Below are 22,395 nucleotides of genomic sequence, written 5' to 3' on the forward strand. Positions count from 1 at the left end.
AAAGTACTTTAGTACTTTCATATAGAAGAGTGCTGGGTACCTTCTACAGACTTAATGGAAGGTACAGGCATAGTCTCTCTATAAGGTAGTTACCATCTTTAGAACTTTAGGATAAAAATATAATCTTCCAGTCCAGAAGTTACACTTAATTTGTTCTCATAAGAAATTGGATAATGTGTTAGACACTTTCTATTTGCTTAGTTGTTAGTAATGATGATGATAATGACTGACAATGCCAACCACTGACTGAGGGCTCACTCTGCACCAGGTACTATGCTAAGAATTTTATATGCATTATCACAATGAATTCTCCTCCAAGTTTAAAAGGTTCTATTATTAATTCTATTTTACAGATAAAGTAACTGAGACCTAGCAGAGATTAAGAAACTTGTCTTAAAAAGTATCGGTTAGAATTCAAATATGGCTCTTCCTGACTCCAAACATTCTGCATAGTGCCTTCTAAATACTGCTTTTCCTCCCACAATGTTATTAAAACTGGCCAATCTATCTTTTCCCTGTGATTACTGCCCTCCAACAATATTCAAGTTTATCACTATGATTAACTGCTACAAAATAATTTCATCTTTTGCCTCCACCCTCAAGTAAATAAGAAACTTAACATTTTATATTTTCTGCCACAGATCTAGCACATATTCATTTCTAAGTATGGGTGAGAATGGATAGAGCCTCTGATTTCTTTAAGCAGGCTAAACAGCTTTTAAAGAATTCAAATCAAAAAGTCATTTTAGAGGGCTGGAAATGCTGGGGGTTTTTTGTTTTGTTTTGAAAGCAACATAAAAAGTTTTCTATCCTTTGAATGTGACTCAATCCAGAAAATATTTAATGCGATGGCTGCCACTTCAAATTCAATTGTGACTAAGGAAAATCATCTAACTGTATTATATCTCTGAAGAATAGAAATTATTCTCTCCTGAGCATTTACACTGTAGAATAAATATTAAGTGTTTACTAAGTACAAGGCAGAACTGTGATGGTCACCTTTCGATCTGTTTAGAGGGTGTCCAATGATTACATACATTTTACACTTAATGCAAAATACTTTATGTTTTTCTTTCTTTGGGTGTCTCTACATATTGCCTACCCAAGTACATTATTGCTTCCTAGGAAGCAGGATCTATGTTTTATACTTCCTCATTATTCACAAAATCACCTGCCTCTTGTCTGGGTCCATAATCAGGACTCGATAAATATCTATTAAACTGAGTCTGATTTTACTTAGCATGAACACAAAAATACACCTTAGTTCTGTATAGTGATATATCTGAGCATATTTAGGAAAGTTGTCTTTTCTATTATATATGAGATTGGTTCTAGACAGAGCATGGATCAGAGTAACTGTAGTCTGGGATAACATATATATTCAGAATGTATACATAAACATTCTGAATATATATGTTTGAATAGTTTCTACAAATGTCAGAGAAATTTAAATTAACATTTGATAGTATATCTAAGATCAAACTTTACAGAAAAAATTATCCATTCTAACTACCTATGCATAATTTTCTCTAATTTTATTTAGTCCCTATTATATGCTAAATCCTTGTATAATGTTAGTTTTAACCTTGTGGGAGACATATTATCTTCTCCACTGTACACATGAAGAACTGGAGGGCAAGGGAATATTAAACAACTTGCCCAATGTCACAGTATCCAATACTTGAAACCATCCCTCCCTATCTTTAAACACTGAGTAGGCAGAAGACCTAAATAGTCCTTACCGTCTGGGTTGATTCCAACTGCTGTATGCTGCATTTTGAAGTTCACTTTCTTCTCCCTCTCCTTCTTCTCGCTCTGGTAATTCTGGAATGTCTCTGTTAAATAGTTATGCAGTGAAAACTCTTAAATCTTAGTAAAACTATGAAAGACTGTCATATATACTTTATTATTAGTTTGGCTTAAGAGCTAGAACTGCTTTATATATTCATCCCACTTGTCTAATAAGTATAGAACATTAAAGGGAAACAAAATTCTGATGAAACAAAATAAAAACCTTAGAGTCAATCTATTATAACTTAGTCTGAAGATATAGCTGAACAATAAGAGTCTTGTCTAGTCTCTTTTTTTGATGAAACATGGGAGAATAGAGGAATGAACTGAGAAGGGGATAAATATCAGAACTGCAAAGAAAATCATGAAAGAATTGTAAAGAAAATTGTAAAGAAGCACCATGTGGGTTATAAGCTTACACAACCCTGATTGATCCCTGCCCTAAAAGGACCTATTATTAAGTACGCCAGGAGTTTAGCATTTCTGCTCTGTAAGTATGGATCAATTCTTTCAACTTTTGAAGAAAGATAGAAATGCTTATAGTCCAGCTTCAGCTATCCAGAGGAGCCGGACACAAAGCACTCCTTACAGGAAGTAGTTTACAATGCACCTGTGTTCAAGGTCACTTTTCGATTTCTGTAAGAGTTCAGATTTTGCCAAATGCCAGTCATATAACAAAATGTACCCAGTCAAGTAACATGCAAGGACAATAGAGAATGGTTAAATCATTTATGGTATCTTTTTATACTATTAGCAAAAACTGGATTTCTAGGAAAAATTGTTCATATATTCATTTGAAAGCAGAGAAAACTAAAAAATTCTGATCTGAAAAATAATTTTCAGTTTATTTTTATAGAAATCTAAAGAAAGTGAATGCTCAAATTTTAGCCATTCTCCATTGACAGGAATACTAAACTGTCAAATTATATAATCTTTAGACTTGGAGATCAGAAGTCATTAACCCAATAACCTATCTGTGTTTGACTGTGTTTCACAACATTTCAGGCAAGAAAATGTCCAGGCTCTCTTTGAATATGTCATTCTTTCTTTGATCTAAATGTCAGAGTTTTAAAAGTTTTTAATTAAATTTATTGGGGTAGCATTGGTTAATAAAATTACACAGGTTTCAAGTGCACAATTGTATAAGATGTCATCTGTATATTGCATTGTGTGTTCACCACTCAAAGCCAAATCTCCCTCACAGTCACCATATATCTGACCCCCTTTACCCTTTTTTTACTCCTCCCAAAACCCTTTCCCTCTGGTAACCACTATACAGTTGTCTGTGTCTATGAGTTTCTGTCTGTCTTGTTTATTTGCTGCTTTCAGTTTTATATTCAACATATGAGTTAAGTCACATGGTGGTACATATATACAATGGAATACTACTTGGCCATAAGATGAAATACTGCCATCTGTGATAACATGGATGGATCTTGAGACTATCATGCTAAGCAAAATAAATCAGATGAAAAAAATCATGAATGTCAGATTTTTGTTCTTAACTGTTAAAAAGAAATCTACTTGCCTATAGGCCTATAGGTCCTGCCCATTGGGTGTCTGTTTGAATTCCCCTCCTGTGCAAACTGAGGAACAAGGCTGTGCACGAAGCTGGGATCCTGAGAGCCTAAGCCTGAGAGTGGGACAGGACTGTTGAGAATGGATTCACAAAGGTGGGGATTTTAAAAACGATATTCAGAAGCTGACTGAGAACTACACAGTTTGACTGAATCTGTAATCTGGAAGATATGAGACAGAGAAGTGAAAACTAGGGTTAACCCTCTGAAAACATAACTGGAGAGAAGGTAATAGAAAAAGCAGGTATGGCAGACAGACAAGAATGAGAACTTAGAAAGAATCCCTAAAATATTCAGTGACAACTATGAGGGTCGGGGGAGGACCTTGCCCCTGAAGTTTAAGCTATGGGAACTACTCAGAAACACTCTCGGTCACAGCGCATCAAATGCTTGTGCCTCTTTAGCTATAAGAAGACTAATATCTTGAATCCTCTGACACAGAAGCACCATTCTCTTCAAATAGTTCTATAATCTTGAACCTTTACACTAACCCAGAGGTACTCTTATAAATATACTGATTATTCTCTATCTGTCTTAAAATGTGGTTTATGGGACTCAAGTGTCGTGTATTCCAAAAAGCAGAATGGACCAATTCTCTCCCTTCTGAACTCACTCAGCCAAGAATGAATTAGACTTTTTTTCACCCATGTTTATTGAATACCAATGAAATTTCTGTTATAACTATAATAACTAACCCCCTTTGCATCTGCATTTAGGTGTCAGAAACTGGGACAAAGTCATACAGTAAAACAGAAGTAAAATTTTAATTAAGGCCATTTTACTACAAAACCAGAGCTCTTACCCTCTATGCTATGCTGTCTGTATTTTTTTTCCTGGGCTTACACAATTCTTTCTTTGGATGCAATGGTTAAAAACATGGAGCCTGACTGCTTACATTCTAATCTTGGCTCTGACACTTAACTATGGAACTTGGGCAAGTTACTTAACCTCTCTCTGGTGTAGATTCCTCCTCTGTAAAATGCGGATCATTCTGTTTTGTTTTGAGCACCCTTATGTTAATAGCAAATATACTTTCTCTGCAGTGAAGCAAGTAGTCACGACACTGCACACTATAGGCGTTTCTCCTTTCTGTGCTGGGAGAGAAGCACAGTGCTGAAAGTGGCTCCTCTCTAATACATTTTGAATGCATTTAAGGCTTCCTCAGAGCTTAAAACAAATATGATGTTCCCTTGGCATAGTCTTTAATACCGTTTGAAATGATATTTCAGAGGGATATTGGAATAACTGCTTTTACCATTCTGACAGAAAACATCAGGAAGCTATAATCGATTCATGCCATTTACCCTGAGATGGATACTCTGGATTGGAGTGTGGCTGAGCTGTGTACAGGGTGGAGTGAATACTCCTTTTCCCATAAAATTCATGAGGCCCCAAGAGCCACAACATTCCTTCCCTTTATTAAATACATAACATACCTTTCCCTTCCCTAACACTTTCAGTATTACTGTGGTCATGTGTAATTTGCGGAGGAAACGGTAATGTCATACTGTGATGCCTGTAGAGTCACTGGATACCAAAGTGTTCTGGGATTTTCTGATACTCTCTGAGGAACAGCAGAACTCTTCTGAGAAGACTTCAGAATATTTGCAGAGCCATCTCAGCTCTGCAGCATGCTTAAAGAGAAATGTGGTGCTCAGTTACCAATGCAACTGAAAAAAATAGGCCCACAGCTAAGAGTATAAAATGGTACATTCTTCATGGAAAAGCAATTTAACATTACTTCTCTCCATGTGCTGAACTCAGTCAGCAGCAGCATCAAAACCAGGTTGTTGCCTTCCCTTAAGGGAAAATCTTTTTTCTGTATTATTTAAAGGCTCTTAATACACTGTGTATCAAGAGCCTTTAAAGAGCCAAAAACTCTGCTTCCTAACATCCTATATACCAAAATGTTGAGCTCGACATTTTCCAAGAGTAAAAAAAAACCCATTAAAAATCTTTCTCAATCTGTATGTATGTTAAAAAAGAAATAAAAAAACTTTATAAAGATATTTGAAAATATTTACAAAAGAAGAAAAAGCACGACTAAATACTATGTAAATTATAAGTTCCAGGGAATGATGAAATAATATTTATACCTGGGGTGAATTCTCCAAACTCCACATGTTAAAAGTGCTATACGTAGTGGTATAATGAGAGATGATTTTAGTTTTTCAATTTGAATGTTCATATACTTTCCAAATTTTCCATTCCATACAATAATTACTTAAGTATGAGGGAGGAAAATAGGAGAATAGTTTTTCAAATCTTGAAAGAGGGAAAGGAATTCAGTCTCTTTCATTGCTAGTACTCTTCACTGAATTCAAAACTCTTTTTTATAATCTGCTCTATCATTCATTCATTGTGGTAGATTTAATATTTCACTTACCTGCCAGCATATGGAGAAAAAATATCCAGTGCCATTATTCCTCCAGATTGTTGTCCCAAGCTTATTCTGAACTCTTCCAAATGTTCTGCAGGAACGTAAGTAATTCTGAAACAAAACATAGTCCATGAAAACAAAGAGAAGTAAAGTTCTGGCTCATCATTAGGAAAAGCTTCCAAAATATGGAAATAAAATTATATTGTCTTTCCATCCCTGCTTTTTCACACAACTCCTTTAATTGGCTTACTCAGTAGAGAATCCAAACTTTGAAAAGATAAAATATCATATAGATAAGAATAACAACAACAATTACTTTAAAATGTAGCTGATAAATATGTGTTTACCTACCAATAACCATATGGGGGAGGAAAACCGCATTATTAGTATTTCCAAATGAGAAAACAAGTTTATAAAATTAGAAATATCTATGAATCCTTAGCAAAATAAGTGTCAGTAATTTTAATTTCATCCAAAGATTCTTGGTTTCCTTAGCAGAAACACATTAGGCGTATGCTATTAAAACGCTTAGAATCACAAGTAACTTTACATTCTTCCACATGATTAATTATGGATATTAACAAGCATTATCAATAATTATATATTAGCTCTATTAAGTTATGAACTCTCAGGTCTGAAGTTAAGCCATTATAAGTTTATAGAAAGACTCTCTTACTAATTCGTGGCAACTTCTTATAAGTTCATTATGGTTTCAGAGAAAAGCCTATTGTTTATACTTGAATGGTCACTTACTACTTTAACAAGTATTGGCTGAATGCCTATAATATGGAAGGCACTGAATGAGATGCTGACTACAACTGTAATGATTAGAAAATGACATTTGAAAATTCAAGTTCACTGTTGTCCTATAAGGCTTTATAGTTGATACATTTAAGTAGGCCTTCCCAAGATCCTGAAATTATTGAATAGTAAGGCAAGAGCAATAATGCATTTGAAGCCAGTTCACCATGTTTGCATGACTAAAGTATATATAAAAATACACAATGTAAAAATCATAAAGTATTAAACCAGCTATCCATAAGTTACCTATGACGATGATAAATATTAAAACCTTAGCACTGGAATGCAAGATTAAAAGGATTCTCTTTTGTTATAATAAAATGAGAATTATACCAATGTCATAATTTATTGAGTGAGAATTATACCAATGTCATAATTTATATCTGAAATTTATAATTTCAGATATATTGGTTATTTCATAAAAAGCATTCACTCTGCGAGGTTACTTATTTTTGGAGTCAGAAGACAATTCTGTTGCTCATCAGGAGTGTGATGGGAAGGTAAATCACCACAAATGAAATGCCACGTCCTCAACCACAAAAAGGACATCACTGTTTATGAGGCTATTGTAAGCTGAGAAGCATAATATAAATGTAAGTCAGTGAAATAACAGGGCATCAGCTGGCCCTGTCACACCTGATCACCCTGGCAAAATCTGTGGATCCTTGAAAATCTCTTCATGACACTTTTGATCCTTTGATACCTCAAGGATCAAAAAATGAAGCAGAAAGCATGGTACAGTGGATTTAGGACTAGGCAGAGTGAAAGAGCGCATTCTAATTCTGACTCTACTCAATTTATTTATCTATAAAACTGCTGCTCTATGGTGTTAAAAGTATATTAAATAGTAAATTTATATATATCCTGTCAAAAATAAGGAGTCAAAAATATATAACACTTTATACTAGGAGAGAAGATGTGACTGCAGTTTACACAAAGAAAAATAGAGATAAACATAAAACTCAAAATCTGAAAAGCCTATTCAAGAAAACTAGTATTATTTCTGAAGATTCAATAATAGTAAAACTCATAAATAAAATCTTAAGAAGAAAAGCCAGGAAGATGTAAGGGAGGGAGGAAGCTAGAACACAATAGTAAAAAGAAAAACAATTGGTTCAAAGTATTTAATTTTTTAACTGGTTTGAGAAGGAAAAGATGTTTCTATCCCAAACAGTGTTGAAATGAATTTTCCCCTGTATTTCTTAAAAGTTGGTTATCCTATTACTAAGAATGAGAGGGAGCTTTACAAATATTTTTCTGACATATTCAATAACAGTGAGAAAGGGGAAAGGAGGCAGTTTTCAGATAACGAGGCCACCGGAACAAGCATCCCACAATGCAACAGCACACGAAGATCAATTCTCACACACGCCTGGCCACGCAGACACACAGATCCTCCAAATCATCAACAAAGAACATCAAAACTAAATTATGAACAGCATAAACACACTGAAATCGCTGATTTGAGAGTTGTATTAAAAATCCTTTAAGGTAAACTAACCTTTGGTTACACGTGGAATGAAAGAAAAAAGAATAACATTAGTGATGAGGAGATGTGATTCGGCTCTTAATCCACTGACTGCACCTGCACATTGCAGACAGGACCGTTCCCTGACAAAGGAGCTTAAAAGCTTAGTGGTTGGAAAATGTGATTTCCGAATGAGTTCACAATCATCAGTGCAATGTGAAAATGTAACAATCTCATAGCTCTGTTGGAATTTATGTTCTTATATAAATGAAGGGAAAAAAGCCAAAATGTATACACTAAATTTATATCTGCATCTAACCCTGCATCAGGACGTTACAAAAGCATGAAATGGTTTTCACAGACAAGTTGTAACACACAGACATAATGAGGTTTCGAATCACCGATACTCACACATAAAAGGGGGCTCGATCGTCAGCACGTGCTGTAGAAAATCTAGAATGTGAAGCATACGCCGCGGCATCTTTTTACAATGGTGTTAACAAATGTCAATGTCTTGTGCTGAATGTGAGATGCATACATATGTAGTTAAAAGTGGGTGCTCCTGGTTGTTTTTTCCCCCTTTCCACCTCCCTCCTATCTACACCTCCCCCAGAAAAGCATCTGCTCTTTACTGGTGTCTATAGCAGTGATTATTAACAAGCACGGAAAAATGTAACTGCAATCAATCTTTTATTCCTTGATCAGGAATTCATCCCACACTTTAGGTTAAGGCAGGTGAATTCTGATTCAGCTTGGTAATTATCTGGCAGATGTTACAAGCAGCTGCTGCTAAGCACAAAACCCTGGCTATTATTACAGAAATATAAGAGCTCCTGGCAAGGTGGAGTGAGAAGTGAAACAGAATGCATTCTGGTGAGGCTTCACATCTGGTTTTCCACAGAAAATAATGAAACCTGGAGCTTAAACTGGCTGTTCTTGAACCCCTGAAACTCAAATTATCTACCCAGGCATGCATGAACGCACGCATACAAAGTTCTTAGCTATCTATCATAAATGGCAAAAAAGAAACCGAGTGCATTATTTCAATAAGTATGCTTTTCCTAAAACCAATTTGTTATGTAATTGAACCATTTAGTTTTTTTTTTTTAAAGTCTCTCCAACACACTTCTCTACCACTACCTCAGATTAAGCTAGGTTCATAACAAAAAATAAAGACTAAGAAACATGGATGGAGCCTAAATGCAAGTAATGTTAATTGGCCAGAGGCAATGTATGGTCCCACTCAAAAGTAATGGGAGGCCTAGACTTTTCCTTTTGGGAGGATTAGTCACATAGCTTTCAGGGTAATTCTAAACCGTTTGCTTCGTGAAAGCAAAAGATCAGGAAGGCACAGAGCCAAAAACTTTATGCAAAATGCATGGAACATGCTGCTCAGCCCTGGTCAAACTAAATGGCTATTTGTTTTATAATTTAACACATTTTTTTTCTGAAAAAGGATTATGTGATTCTAATTTCTTTCTACCAATTACTCAATGAGTCAGACCTTAACCATCTGAATCACAGCTTTGGTAGGACACTTGACGAGAAATCGATGTGTTTTGTTGGTATATTTGTGAGTGAGTGTGTGTGTACACACACCAGCATGTGAGAAAGAGATCGACTGGACGGACTGATTCACTGACTGATTTCCAGAGGAAAGAAAGTTGTGGGATTTTTCTTATTTTCTGTTTTTAACATAAGATACTACAGTACTTTTTGCCCACTGGGATCCTAAAGTAATTATTTATGAAGCTAGCTCTCTAGATATCCTTCAAAGTTTTGATGAAGCTGTTGTCTGAGAGGAAGAGTAAATTTTGGTTCTGAGTCAGAGGGTAGAAAAACAAACAAACAAAACTAAAACAAAACAGCAACAAAAGTGAGAAAAGGAGAAAAAAGAACTTTGGAGCTTGAAAACGTGCCTGACAACTTTCCTACAGCTAACCAGATGTATGACTTATTTCGAATCAATGTCACAGTGTCCTATTTCTTGGCTACCTTTTAAGGTCTGCAGTACATTAGAACTGAGGAATAAAGCTAGAATCAAGCACCGGTTATGCTGCTCAGAGACCTGCATCAGTGCTCATAACACAACATGGGCACTAGAACACAATAAATCAAGTGATCAGTTACCAGGCCATCTGTATTTTATGCTACGTATAAACTATGTAATATGTAAGCTAAAACCCTTGCCATAAAGAGTCTCCATGTGGATGTATATCATTCATCTTTTAAGCAAAAGAAATGGACACCGGACCACAAGTGGTGAGGAAAGCACTTAAGTTTCCCTTTTTTCTTAGTATAGAGGCACCGACATTTGTAATAATGTTCACTTGTACTCGCATTAGTAAGATAATTAAAGTATTGTCCCAGGATCTAATGCTCTGTTCCATTATAAAATAAAAATCAAAAGGCATTCAAAAATATGAAAGCCCATTAGTGAAATTCTGCCTCAAAAAACTGGTTTTTATAAGAGCAGAATCCACTCCAAACAGTATATATTTTTCTATTTTTTATTGATGGCAGAATGAAAAACAGATTGTAAATATTGTATTTCTTACCCAAGCGCTAGCAATATGTACTTTGCAAAAAAATAATAGAGAATGCAGTCAATAAAACAGCATTAATTCAAAAAAGTGTCCCTTGCTAGTAATCATCATATTAATTTAAGGGAAACAATCTTTCTCTGAGCTCTTATTTACTATTTTATCCCTTTTACATTAAATACAATGTTCAATGGTTAATGCTAGAGAATAAAACCAACTTATTACATTGATGAGATGTGACAATAAAGTCATGAACTAATTTTTATGTTGGCTCAAGAAATGTTTAGTGACTTAAAAACCAAACACATATATGACGTGCTTTTAGCACATTATGGGACAGTTTGATAAACACTTCCGAAAAAATATCCTACATGACCTTTAATCAGACTACGTTGACGTACTGGTGAATTCTCTTGGATGAGGTAGTTCGACAGAGGTAAATTATGGGTCAGACCAGCACTGTTCCATACGTTATTTTCCATTCCTCACTTAGTCCTAGAATTCATACAGGCCAACAAGGCAGTGCAAAATTCCTAATACGGAGGACAATCCAAACTTCTTTATGAGATCCTAAGAGTGGAACCTCCTACTCTGTAAGAGATGTCTCATATCTCTCACATCTAAGGTTTTTGCAGAAATCAAAATCCTTGGAGAAGTAAAATTAGAAAGAGAAAGCAACATGCTTTAAAATATTTCAACATTATCATCATCTTAAAGAGACTATCTACAATCAAGAGCTATTCAGGAATAGTGAAATTCTTAAGTGACTCATGCTAAATATGTAATTTTTGTATATCAAACAGAAGTATATATTGAAAAAAATCTGATGAATGAACTGAAATTCCTGAATTTTCCAAGCCAGATTGGGTCCAAATGATACTTACTTGATGTCAGGCCCAATGAGAGAATGTCTTCTCAACATAGCTCGCGCCTGGGCATTGGTTAAACTGATAGTAGATTCTTCATTAATACACAAGATGCAGTCCCCAACAGCAATCCGGCCATCTCGACTAATGGCGCCTCCATGGATGATGCTTCGAACAACCATCCCCAAGCCATCTTTATTAGCACTTACTGTCATCCCTATGGTAACGAAGGGACACAGATATTGATTAAATATGTGACTTCCAAATTCATTTTAATTTGAATATAATAATCCCTATGGATTTGTAGATAAAAGATTAGCACTAATGTTTTTTGGCCAAACAATAAAAAAAAAAAAAATCAAAAGGAAAGGAAAAAGTTAGTTTCTAACAAAAATTATTTTTAAAGTAAATTTTCAAATGTTTGTGAAATGAATCTAAACAAAGACTGTCCATGTTGAATACATTAGAGATAAAACAGGTCTACACAGGAGTGAATATAAGTTAGGCTATTTGATGTGTTGCCCCTTAAAATAGAAATATCTCCCAGGGAGAACATTTTGATAGTGTCAAGTCAATTTTATAATAGCAGTTCATCTCTTCTACACATAAGAGAATAAACAGGCCTACAAATGAAAAATTAGTTCAATAAATTAAGAAACTCTGTGCTACTACCTTATTTCCAAATCATTTGTTCATTAAGTATATATTTACTACATGGTTACTACGTGCCAAGTACTATGCTGGTTGCTTGAGTATGAGATAAAAAAGAAAAAAAGCATAACACAGAATTCCTAACATCAAGAAGCTTGTGTTCAAGTCTTCCCCTCACTGCCTCTTACAGTGCCTGAATGTACAGTCATCTTGAACTGAACTGATGTAAATTTCATTTTAATCTATTCCTATTTGCTCCAGATTTAGATATTCAATTGCCCTCCTGACATGTTCCTTGGATGACTAGTAGGGAAAGCAACCTTAGGACATATGAAATTGAATTTCCAAGTTTCCACTTCCTCTTACTTCTCCATTTGTCTTTCCCTCTTTGGTGTTGTACCACAAGAGAACTCTCCATTACTCAAGTCTGAAACGTCGGAGTCATTCCTGATTTCTACTTCTGATGGGCTGTAACTATAATCTGATGAATTATAGTTCATCCATCACCAAGTCCTGTCATTTCTCTCCAAAACTTATCTTGAATTCATTCATCTTTCTCCATGTCTGCACTAACCTAGATCAAGCCAACACGTTCTCTTGCCTCACTTTTCAAAACAGCCTCTTCGTTGGTCTCTAGGCTTCTAATGCATTCTTCTCACAGCATACAGAGTGATCATTCAAAAAAGATAAATCACATCACATCACTCCCTTGCTAACGACTCTTTAATAACTTCCTGTTATGGTGATATACAACACACCTACTTGGCGCAGTCTATAGGATACTGGTGGTCTGGCCTCTCAACATGCACCCTTCCTTGTGCCATGTCTTCCTTGGCTCCCTATGTTTATAGCAATGCAAGCTTCTTTCAGGAACACACCTAGTCTCTACCCATTTCAGAGTCTTTGCCTGATGCCCTTGCAGCAGCTCTTACACAACTATCTCCTGTTCACTCTTTAGTATCACTTCTTCAAAACGGCTTTGCAATAAACGTCATCTGAGTTAATGTTCCCTTCTCATCCTATCCTTGTTCTATTCCTTCAAAAATATAAAAACTTTTGAAATTATGTTAAAACATTACATAAAATAATGTTAATTTGCTTAAAATCAAGTGCTACAAGTTCCTTCTAAAACAAGATTATATAATTAAACCAGATAAGGAGAGCTATAAAGCTATAAGGGTATTTATAAAATCTTTGAGAGAAATCACAAATTCCTCTTTAGGTTTTTATATTTTTTTCAAAGCAGAAAGTAATACTTTCTGTCTGAGTATTAATTGAAATTATACCAAATTAGACATGATATTTCAAATATTTTTCAAGAACAATCCTGACTATAATATGCTTCCAACCTAATATTTCATTCCTGAATATGGGCAACCCATGCTCCTACTTACCATTTTCTGATATATCTGATACATATAAACAATTATCAAATGTATTTAAAATATTATTTTAAGACTCATACTAATGATTTTTAAATGTATTGACATTAAGGAAATACCTTTGTTTACCATGAACCACCAAACAAGTTTAGACACTACTTCATCCCAGGTGGGTTTTTTACAAGCAAAGAGGCTGGCTCTGAAATGTTTCAGCAGGTGCTCTAATTCGCCCGAAGGTGACACCCTTCCCACCAAGATCCACCAAACAATTGTATTATGGTAAAATTAAAATGTATGAGTATGAAATGTAATTTAACTCAGTGGCCCATTCTGGGAATCTAACCAATCATCTTGTTCTCACTAGCACCATATATTCTACAATAAAACAAGCCATAAATATGGGACAAGTCATCATGATTTGTAGTCGATATGACCTTCAAGTTCATTTTTAATAACATATTTAACTCCTGACTCTATCAGCTATTAGGACTGTCTCACTGTGCCAACTATATGAACCAAGAGGCTGACATCGACATCGGTTATCTCAGACCATATTTTCCTTGCACCACAGGATCATTTTCACAGTTCAACAACTTCAAGGTAATATCCACTAACCAGATTTCGATTATAAACTCATAAGCTCTCTCGATTTTTTTTTTTCTGGAAATAGTAGAATAGCCTAAACCATACACTGCAGAACAAGAGAATTGGTTCTAAATCCGAGATCCGCCACTTTTAATCAGCCTCTGGTAACTGACTTAACTTCACACTGGGCTGCATTTCACCCATCTGTAAAATCAGGTTAAATGCCTACTATTAAGGGTAAAGAAATTATGTGAGAAAAACTTATGTAGAGTACCTTTCAAAGGGCCTGGCACAAACTGCTCAATAAAGGACAAAATAAGAACAAATAAAAACTCACAGAATATATTTAAATTACATCTCTATTCCAATCCAAAGCTACATTGCTCTATAAAGGCTAAATGCATATCTTACTCAGCTTCAAAATGAAGCTTATTATCACAGCAATCTCAAGGTAGCCATGGGTAACTCAAGCACTGATGTGTACTGTAAGGTATGTGAAAAAAGGAAACAAAGTAGGGGTAGAGTTGTTTGCATCTCCTAAGGACTGAGTATTTGCAGAGAAATTCCTGAGTTTGTCTATGTTTCTGTACCTAATCAGGGAACAGAAGATAATACCTTCCTTTCTTTCTACCTTTTTATCTTTGTTTTTTATCTTCAAGTCCTAATATGACGTATTTAGCCACTGGACTACAGACTTATTAAGAATCATCAAGATTAAAAGTTTTAAAAGTGACTATATACATGGGTACGTATGTGTTTATCTGCATATAAAATTTGCCCCGTATGTTTATCAACGTTAAAGAAAAGCCCAAGTGATTCATGAAACCAGAGCAAATGGATTATGATAGCTTTTACAGAAACCTATCATTAATAATTTCTTCTGTTTATCAATAAAAGAAACAAATTATCCAGAAAGCTGAAACTAAAAACAACCTTATATAAGTTGATTAAGAGAAAATTATTAATCTAACATACTCTATCAGCACAAGGACAGCCTCCATTTAGATTTTCAAAATTACACATTTTTTGTTACTTCAAGTTGTAAAAACATCTTCCTACATTAAAAGCTTAAATACATGCTTTAAATTATTTTAATGTTTCACAGTTTTTTAAAGTAGGCCTCTTTCATGATTCTTTTACATTTAGTTACTCTAAGTGCTGCAGAAATCTGAATATTGAACATCTCCTGCCAAATGAGATAATAGAGAAATGTTCTCACTTTAGCATACTGAATTTGAATTCTAAAATGCTAGAGGAATCACTTCGGGCCCCAGGAAATCAAACATCCAGGGAAACCCCTATAAACATTTTGAGAATGTAAATTAATTCAAATAATGGAAATAAATCATAAAAGTAAAACTAAAAGCTACTTACACTTTTATATTACAATTTGGTTAATAAACTAATGGTGCTATAATTTCATACTTAGAGGTAAGTGGTTTAGTCTCACAAAGCAAATGAAAGTGCTCTCTTATACATTAATTTTAAAATCAAACTGTTGAAGTTTAAATGGATTTCCTGATATGATAGAAAACAAAGACACTTCACCTTTCACTATTTTTTCCCCAAGAGCTTAATCGTCTTTAGTATATTTATAAAACTTAAAGTTCTAAGCTATGGTGGAAGAAATCCAAGTGTTTAACAACAGATAAATGGATAAATAAAATGTGGCACACACACACACACAAATGGAATGTTAGTCAGCCTTTAAAAGGAAGGAAATTCTGACACATGCTACAATGTGAATGAATCTTGAAGACATTTTGCTAAATGAAAGAAGCCAGTCACAAAGGGACAGATACTCTATGATTCCACTTACATGAGGTACTTAGAGTAGTCAAGTTCTACAGACAGTAGAATGATGGTCCCTAGAAGCTAGAGAACAGAGAGAATGAGGAGTTATTGTTTAATGGGTACAGAGTTTCAGTACCCATTAAAGAAGATGAGAAAGTTCTGGAGAGGAATGGTGGTGATGTTGCACAACAATGAGAGTGTGCTTAATATCATAGAAATATACACTTAAAAATGGTTAAAATCGTCAATTTTATGCTAAGTATCTTGTACCATACTTAAAAAGTGTCCTGGCATATTAACAGAATAAATTAAACACTCATATGGATTTCCTCAACAGATGAAGAAAAAGATTTGACAAAATTCAACATTCTCTCAGTAAACTAAAAACAGGCAAGCAATCCAAAGGCGGCAGATTGCAAAATCAGATGTACTCAAACCACGGCTCCTACAAGAGCCTCCCAACTGCTTCCAATCTAATTTGCCAACCTATGCCAGAATGATCTTAAAACACAGATCTGATCACATCACTCTTCTGCCCTCAGTTCCCACTTGAGATAGGAGGGTGTTATAACGGAAGTCCTGTGTCCTGCCCACAAACCCATCCGGCAGTTGTCTCGCACTATTTCTTCCTTCAACTTCAGTTCTTACTTTGCCCGCCATCGCACCGCACTTCATCCATACCAAACAAAATTCAGCTATGTTTCACATTTCTCTGTCTCAGCTGTAGTAGCTTTCAACTTTTCCCAATTCTTCAACTGTAAGGTAAAAATCTACTCCATTTTCAAAAACTAAATCAAATATCTTCTCTTCAGAATCTTACTAAACTCTCCACACACTCAGAGAGTAGGGATAAGCTATTCCCTCTTTTAAGCCTTCAATGTTTTGTCTATTATTGTATGTATATTTTAATTAATTTAGGACTTTATGTGTTGACTAGCTTACTCTTTTAAACTCATGTTCATTAAGGAAAGTGATTACATCATGGTGTATATGTATAGTGCCTAGAATACAGAAAAAAAGAATGTTCGATAGTTGAGTAAATACACTAAAACAGGGTTTCTCATATGGGCTTTACAAAATCAATCTTATAAGTAGGTCAAAAAATAGGTTTTATGGACAATTAAATGCAAGAAATGCTGCATTCTATAACCTCTTAGAGATCCACAATGCACATCTGAGTATCAAAGATACTGAGGAGTAGTACAAAAAGAAACCTGTCTCCTTAAATTTATCACATTCTAAACTTTTAAACTTGGAACCCATTTATAAGTCCTATTTATATCTAACAGAACTAGTATTCTAAGTAGCATGCTTTTAGAAACACTGCATTAGCAAATGAAATATTTCTGACATGCTTTGATATCTATAGTGTCTGTCTCATAATTAATGAATCACAGAAAGCTCTGTAACAAATTCTATATTATTCTATTAAACGTAATATGTAAGAAATTTATAACTAAGTAGAAATTCTCTGCTATAATTCTCCACTCAGCTGCTGTTGGTAGTACCCAGCCACCACCAAATGGAACAAAATCCAGAATAAGACAGAGGCTGGAATCCCACTCACCGAGTAAGCAATACTAGACTTCTCTGCCAAGTCTCAAATTTAACAAGGAAACAAAACCCTGCCATAAGATATCAGTGAAAAGGGTATTGGTTCATTATATTATAGAAGGAACAAGATCTCTGATGCAGAGCTAATCAGAGGGTCATGGGTTGCACTCCACATTCAGAGCAAATGATCTAACACCCTATTTATCATCACAGAACACTAGGGACAGAGCTGAGAGACATGACTGCTTAACGCAAATAAAGAACAAAGGTGCTCTGCCTCAGTACGGCTTTAGTTATTAGGATTTTATTTTTACAGGAAGTCTTTTTTTTTCCCCCAATTCAGAAGGTTTTATGATTATTAACTAGCTGCAACCCTTTATGCGTAAGAGAGGACACAAAAATCCTGCCACCTGGGAAGGACTACTGAATAACTTGCATTTATATTTTGGTGGTGGCACACCTGGCTGTCTTTTTAGTCTTTATTTCAGTAAATGAAAGAAATTAAATACAAACTGACTTATGCATAACTGGTAACATTCAAAGAAACTAATAATTTGCTTTTCCAAAGAATTGAGAATTCCAAATTGCTGACTTTTTATTTTCTAAGAATTCTTTTTCTGATTTGCTGTTTCATACACAAACGATTTGTATATCTTTTGCTCAAATGTAAATGAAGCTCCTGAATACTTTTAAATAATTAAGAGAGTGAGGGATTTAAGCTAGCCTGAACTAAACAAACCTGTTAATCATTTCAGGAAAAATAATGAGTATGTAAAAAGAGAAACCATAAAACTACAGGAAAATTTTTAACATCTATTTTCTTATCTACAGCCAAATACATTAGGTTCAATCTTTCTTCTTTAGGAGGGGTTTGGGTGGGAAAGTATGTATGGAAAGTAAGGAACTTACCTAGGCTAGAATTGCCTTTTGCTATAGTGATAGTCCTCTCAAAAGATTCTTTGGATATATTTTGAAGCATGACACACTCGGCAGTAGAGGTTAGGGAGCTCTGTTGTAAAAACTCGGAGCCCTGACAGAAAGAAAAATAAGTCACATGGAAAGGAAAATTAGACTTTGGAGTATGATTTCGACATCACAGGTATTCTCTAACTGAGTGTGCCTTATTCGCCAATATCTATAAACAAACAAGTTCGTAGTTTGGCTTCTGAAAAATCTCTGTCAGGAGAGCACTTGCTCCCATTGGGAGATAAGGTAGAACACTCTAACAGGTCACTGTCCTTAACCTCGTCATAATACACAAACCGTATCTTTAAAATGTTACCTTTCCAGTTGAATCAGGTAGCAGAGGAGAAGTAAGTTCTGCATTCGATATAACTTCATTTGGTAGATGAGATTCAGTCCATGCTCTTGTGTTTTCACATTCAAATTGTTGTTCAATAGCATTTGCAGGTATATAATCATTTATGGTAAAGCCAGAAGCAGGTCCCATGCTCATGTCTACCAAAGGTGGACTCTCATTCTGCCTTTGCAGGAGACTCTGGGTGTACAGTTCCTCCAAGGACATGTGCAGATCAAGTACTGAATCTGAAGAATTTTCAGTAACATCCTGATAATTAAAGAAAAATTAAAAAGTTATGGCCAGAATTACGTCAATGTATTTTGTAAGACCATTTTTTAATGAGCAACTATTTAGTGAAAAAAAAAACCACAATGTAATTATTCGTTACTCAAAAAAACATTAGTAAACATACAAATTCATCACTTAGCTGATATTCCACATGTCTCTTTTTATAAATGCTTTTGAATACATTTCCTGCAAATCATACATCTCGTGTTCTACTGAGTTATACTTGTACAATATACTATACATAAGATCTTTCAGATACAATATCATGTTCTATTCACAAATAAAATCATTCAAGTTTCAATATACATGGGAAAGCAAGTAACTTATTTTCAAATCTTATTTAAAGAGTAGTTCATTTCCAATCATTCTGAGCTCTTATTTATTATACAATCAAGAGAATAAAGAAAATGACATTAATTGATTCAGATTCACAAGGACCTTCAAGAGAAAATTATTTTCACAAGTATTTATAGGTATTCATGGAGAAGAACAGAATGCCAAAAAATTCCATTACAGGAAAATTTTTCATAAATATTCTGCAAGATATAACAGAAGAAATATTAGGAAGGGTTACCATAAAGTGTAGGTTCTAATCTAGGCTCTCTCATTAACAATCTGTACATCACAGAACCTCTCTTGGCTTTATATTTTTAAAATTCTATGAAACTCTAAAATTCTATAGCTTTACATGAACATATGTATTTCCTCACAATAGATATATCATTTACATGCTTTCAGCATGCAGTTGCTTCATATGAACTGTTCAATAAATATATCAATTTTCTCTTCGATTCTTTGATGGACATTTTTAAAGTGTAAAAGCAGTGCATGAATATATCATCATCGTAAAAGTTCAAGCCATATAGATGGATACTGTGTATGCACAAAGAATATAATACTAAAGTCTTTCTTTATGGCTCCTACTTTGAGTACTTTCCCCATTAAAAATGGCTGGCTTCAGCTGAGTGTTTATTCATCAGATTTTTTAATGCATTTTCATTACACACACATGCACACACACACACACACACACTCATGTACAAAAACACACTCATATATCCATGCACATGTACATATACATTTTTAAAACTTAAACTGAAACATACACTACACAGGTTTTTACTTGCTTTTTTCAAGTATCTTTATACCTTAACATGAAAGAGTCCCATGTCAGTAAATAAAAGTCAGCTTCAATCTTATGGCTACGAAATATTCCTAAGTACAAAAGAACCAGAGTACAGACTCTGGAGCCAGGCTGCCTGGGTTCAGATGCTGGCTCTACCACAATTAGCTCTTTGAGCTTTGACAAGTTACTTAAATACACCCTGTGCTTGATTCTCTTGTCTATTAATTAGGGAAAATGATAGAACCTAGTATGGGACTATCAGGAGGATAGAGTTAATAACACAAAGTAGCAAAAACATGCCTGACTTAAGGGAAAATGCCCCCTAATTGTTAGTCATTGCTGTTATTTTTATTGCACATCTTTGTGAACATTTATTTAGTATGAACTCCTACAATTAGAGCTGTAGGTCAAATGACATGCACACTTGAAATGCTGGTATATAACGTCAAATGGTCTTCCAATTTTCTCTCGCAAAAAAAGAGACTATGGAAGTACCTATTAACTTATTTTGACAACCCTAAATTAGTTTGGCAATTTATCTCTAAGAAATATATGCATCAGTGTTTTAGTATTTTACTCTGCATGTCTCTGGCAATTAGTGAGAACATGCATTTTGAGTATCTCCTGTGAACACTTTTATCAGATACTTTATTATAATTTTTATCAGACCGTTTTCCACTTGTCATCACTGACGTATTCTGAATATAAAGTATTTGTGATATAAACTATAAATATGTTCCCAGCTTACTTCTATTTTGTTTATATATGATGTATATGTATATGCAGAAGTTCAATTCTTTATGTAATTAATAATTCTTTACATAATTCTTAATGAAATTCTGCATATAATTAAATTTTTTGTACTTCTGGGTTTTACATATTGTTTAGTAAGTCATTCCTCTACATAAAATAAATGAAATGCTTTCTAGTATTTGTCTTCTATTTCATAAATGCTTTGTTTCCACATTGTTTTAACTCATCTAGAAGTTATTTCAGGGTGTGGTGTGAGATATGGGTGTCTCTTAAATTTTTCTAAGTGGGTAATCAGTTGCTCCAACACAATTTATTACACTCCACTTTCTCAATCAAGTTTTCATCTCTCCGGAATTAACAAATATTCCTGATAAAAAGAGTATCATACAAGCAAATAACATCTTTAGAATTCACAGGATCAAATGATAGGGAAATATCATACTCCACACTCCTAGAACCTAATCAATAACCTGTTCGCCCAACTTTTATTATTTTAGTCTTATGAAAAATAACATACTTACTATAGAAATTGGTTAGCTTCTGTATTACTAAATTAATTACAAGAATTAACAGTAAATCATCTCTCCCATGCCCTAAATAAAGATAAGAAAACTACTTTCCATCAGAAAAAGAGATCAAGCTGTCCTCGTTAGCTGGGGTTTACTGTAAATTCTGTAACAGAAATTGCCATGCATTATTCATGAAGGAGTTAACACAGACACATAGAGAAGAAAGAACTAATCAACATAGCAGACAACATACGCCTACTTAAGAAATGTTTCTGGTTGCTGAACAACCAAGTTTTATTTTTAAAAGTCTTATGGATCTAAAAGAAAAGCAGTTCTTCCCCCATATATGCCCAAAAATAAATCTACAATTTCCCAGTGCAACCTGGGATCTAAATGAAGTCGAGATACCAAAAATCCACCTTAACATGTGCATCCACTTGATACATTCTTGTTCAGAAAGAATGAAGGAGATGTTAAATAAAAAATGTCAAATATACTTGAAAATAGGTCTACTTTTTAAGAGTAATGAATACATTAAGATTATACTTGGGCACATTATTTACCCAGATGATGTATTTATACAGAGTAGCTAAATACTTAAACATTCACTGGACACAAACTACTTTTCTTCAATAAGCAGTCTATGGCAGAAGTCCTCTTAGCACTTTTGAAAAATACATTTTGAGCTTCACCACAACACTGTTTTCCCACTCTCTCTGAGATAGGGTGCACTTTCTTTATTGTTCACACATTTAACCTATTGAAAAGGCAACACCTTTTATACCTTTAAGAGCTTGCAGTTTTTGTGACTAAGAGTGTTCCACAATCACTCTCATCACTTTGATGAGTGATTTAATTCATTTTTGATACTAACCTCCTTCTCAAAAAAAAAATATAAATTTATACTAAGTGTATATACATATATATGTATGTGTGTGTGTGTGTATGTGTGTGTATCTATATCTATCTCATGGATGTACAGGCAACAGTATTTTATGCTACAGAATGACATAAGTAGAGATTTGTA

General features: G+C 34.4%; 1 protein-coding gene across 8 annotated transcripts in view; it reads right to left on the minus strand.

Annotated features, from left to right (window-relative positions):
• MPDZ (multiple PDZ domain crumbs cell polarity complex component) overlaps positions 1–22,395 on the minus strand; it is a 131,344-nt gene that overhangs the window by 48,171 nt on the left and 60,778 nt on the right. For all 8 annotated transcript variants that reach the window (XM_011365285.2, XM_011365290.2, XM_011365286.2 and 5 more), the window contains 5 exons: positions 18,675–18,959; positions 18,302–18,422; positions 11,445–11,643; positions 5,755–5,859; positions 1,743–1,835 (listed from right to left, as the gene is read on the minus strand). In XM_011365285.2, the coding sequence (XP_011363587.1) occupies positions 1,743–1,835; positions 5,755–5,859; positions 11,445–11,643; positions 18,302–18,422; positions 18,675–18,959 (803 nt within the window). The remainder of the gene's footprint in view (positions 1–1,742; positions 1,836–5,754; positions 5,860–11,444; positions 11,644–18,301; positions 18,423–18,674; positions 18,960–22,395) is intronic.

The sequence above is a fragment of the Pteropus vampyrus genome, unplaced genomic scaffold (genome assembly GCF_000151845.1).
Source record: "Pteropus vampyrus isolate Shadow unplaced genomic scaffold, Pvam_2.0 Scaffold109, whole genome shotgun sequence".
NCBI lineage: Eukaryota > Metazoa > Chordata > Mammalia > Chiroptera > Pteropodidae > Pteropus > Pteropus vampyrus.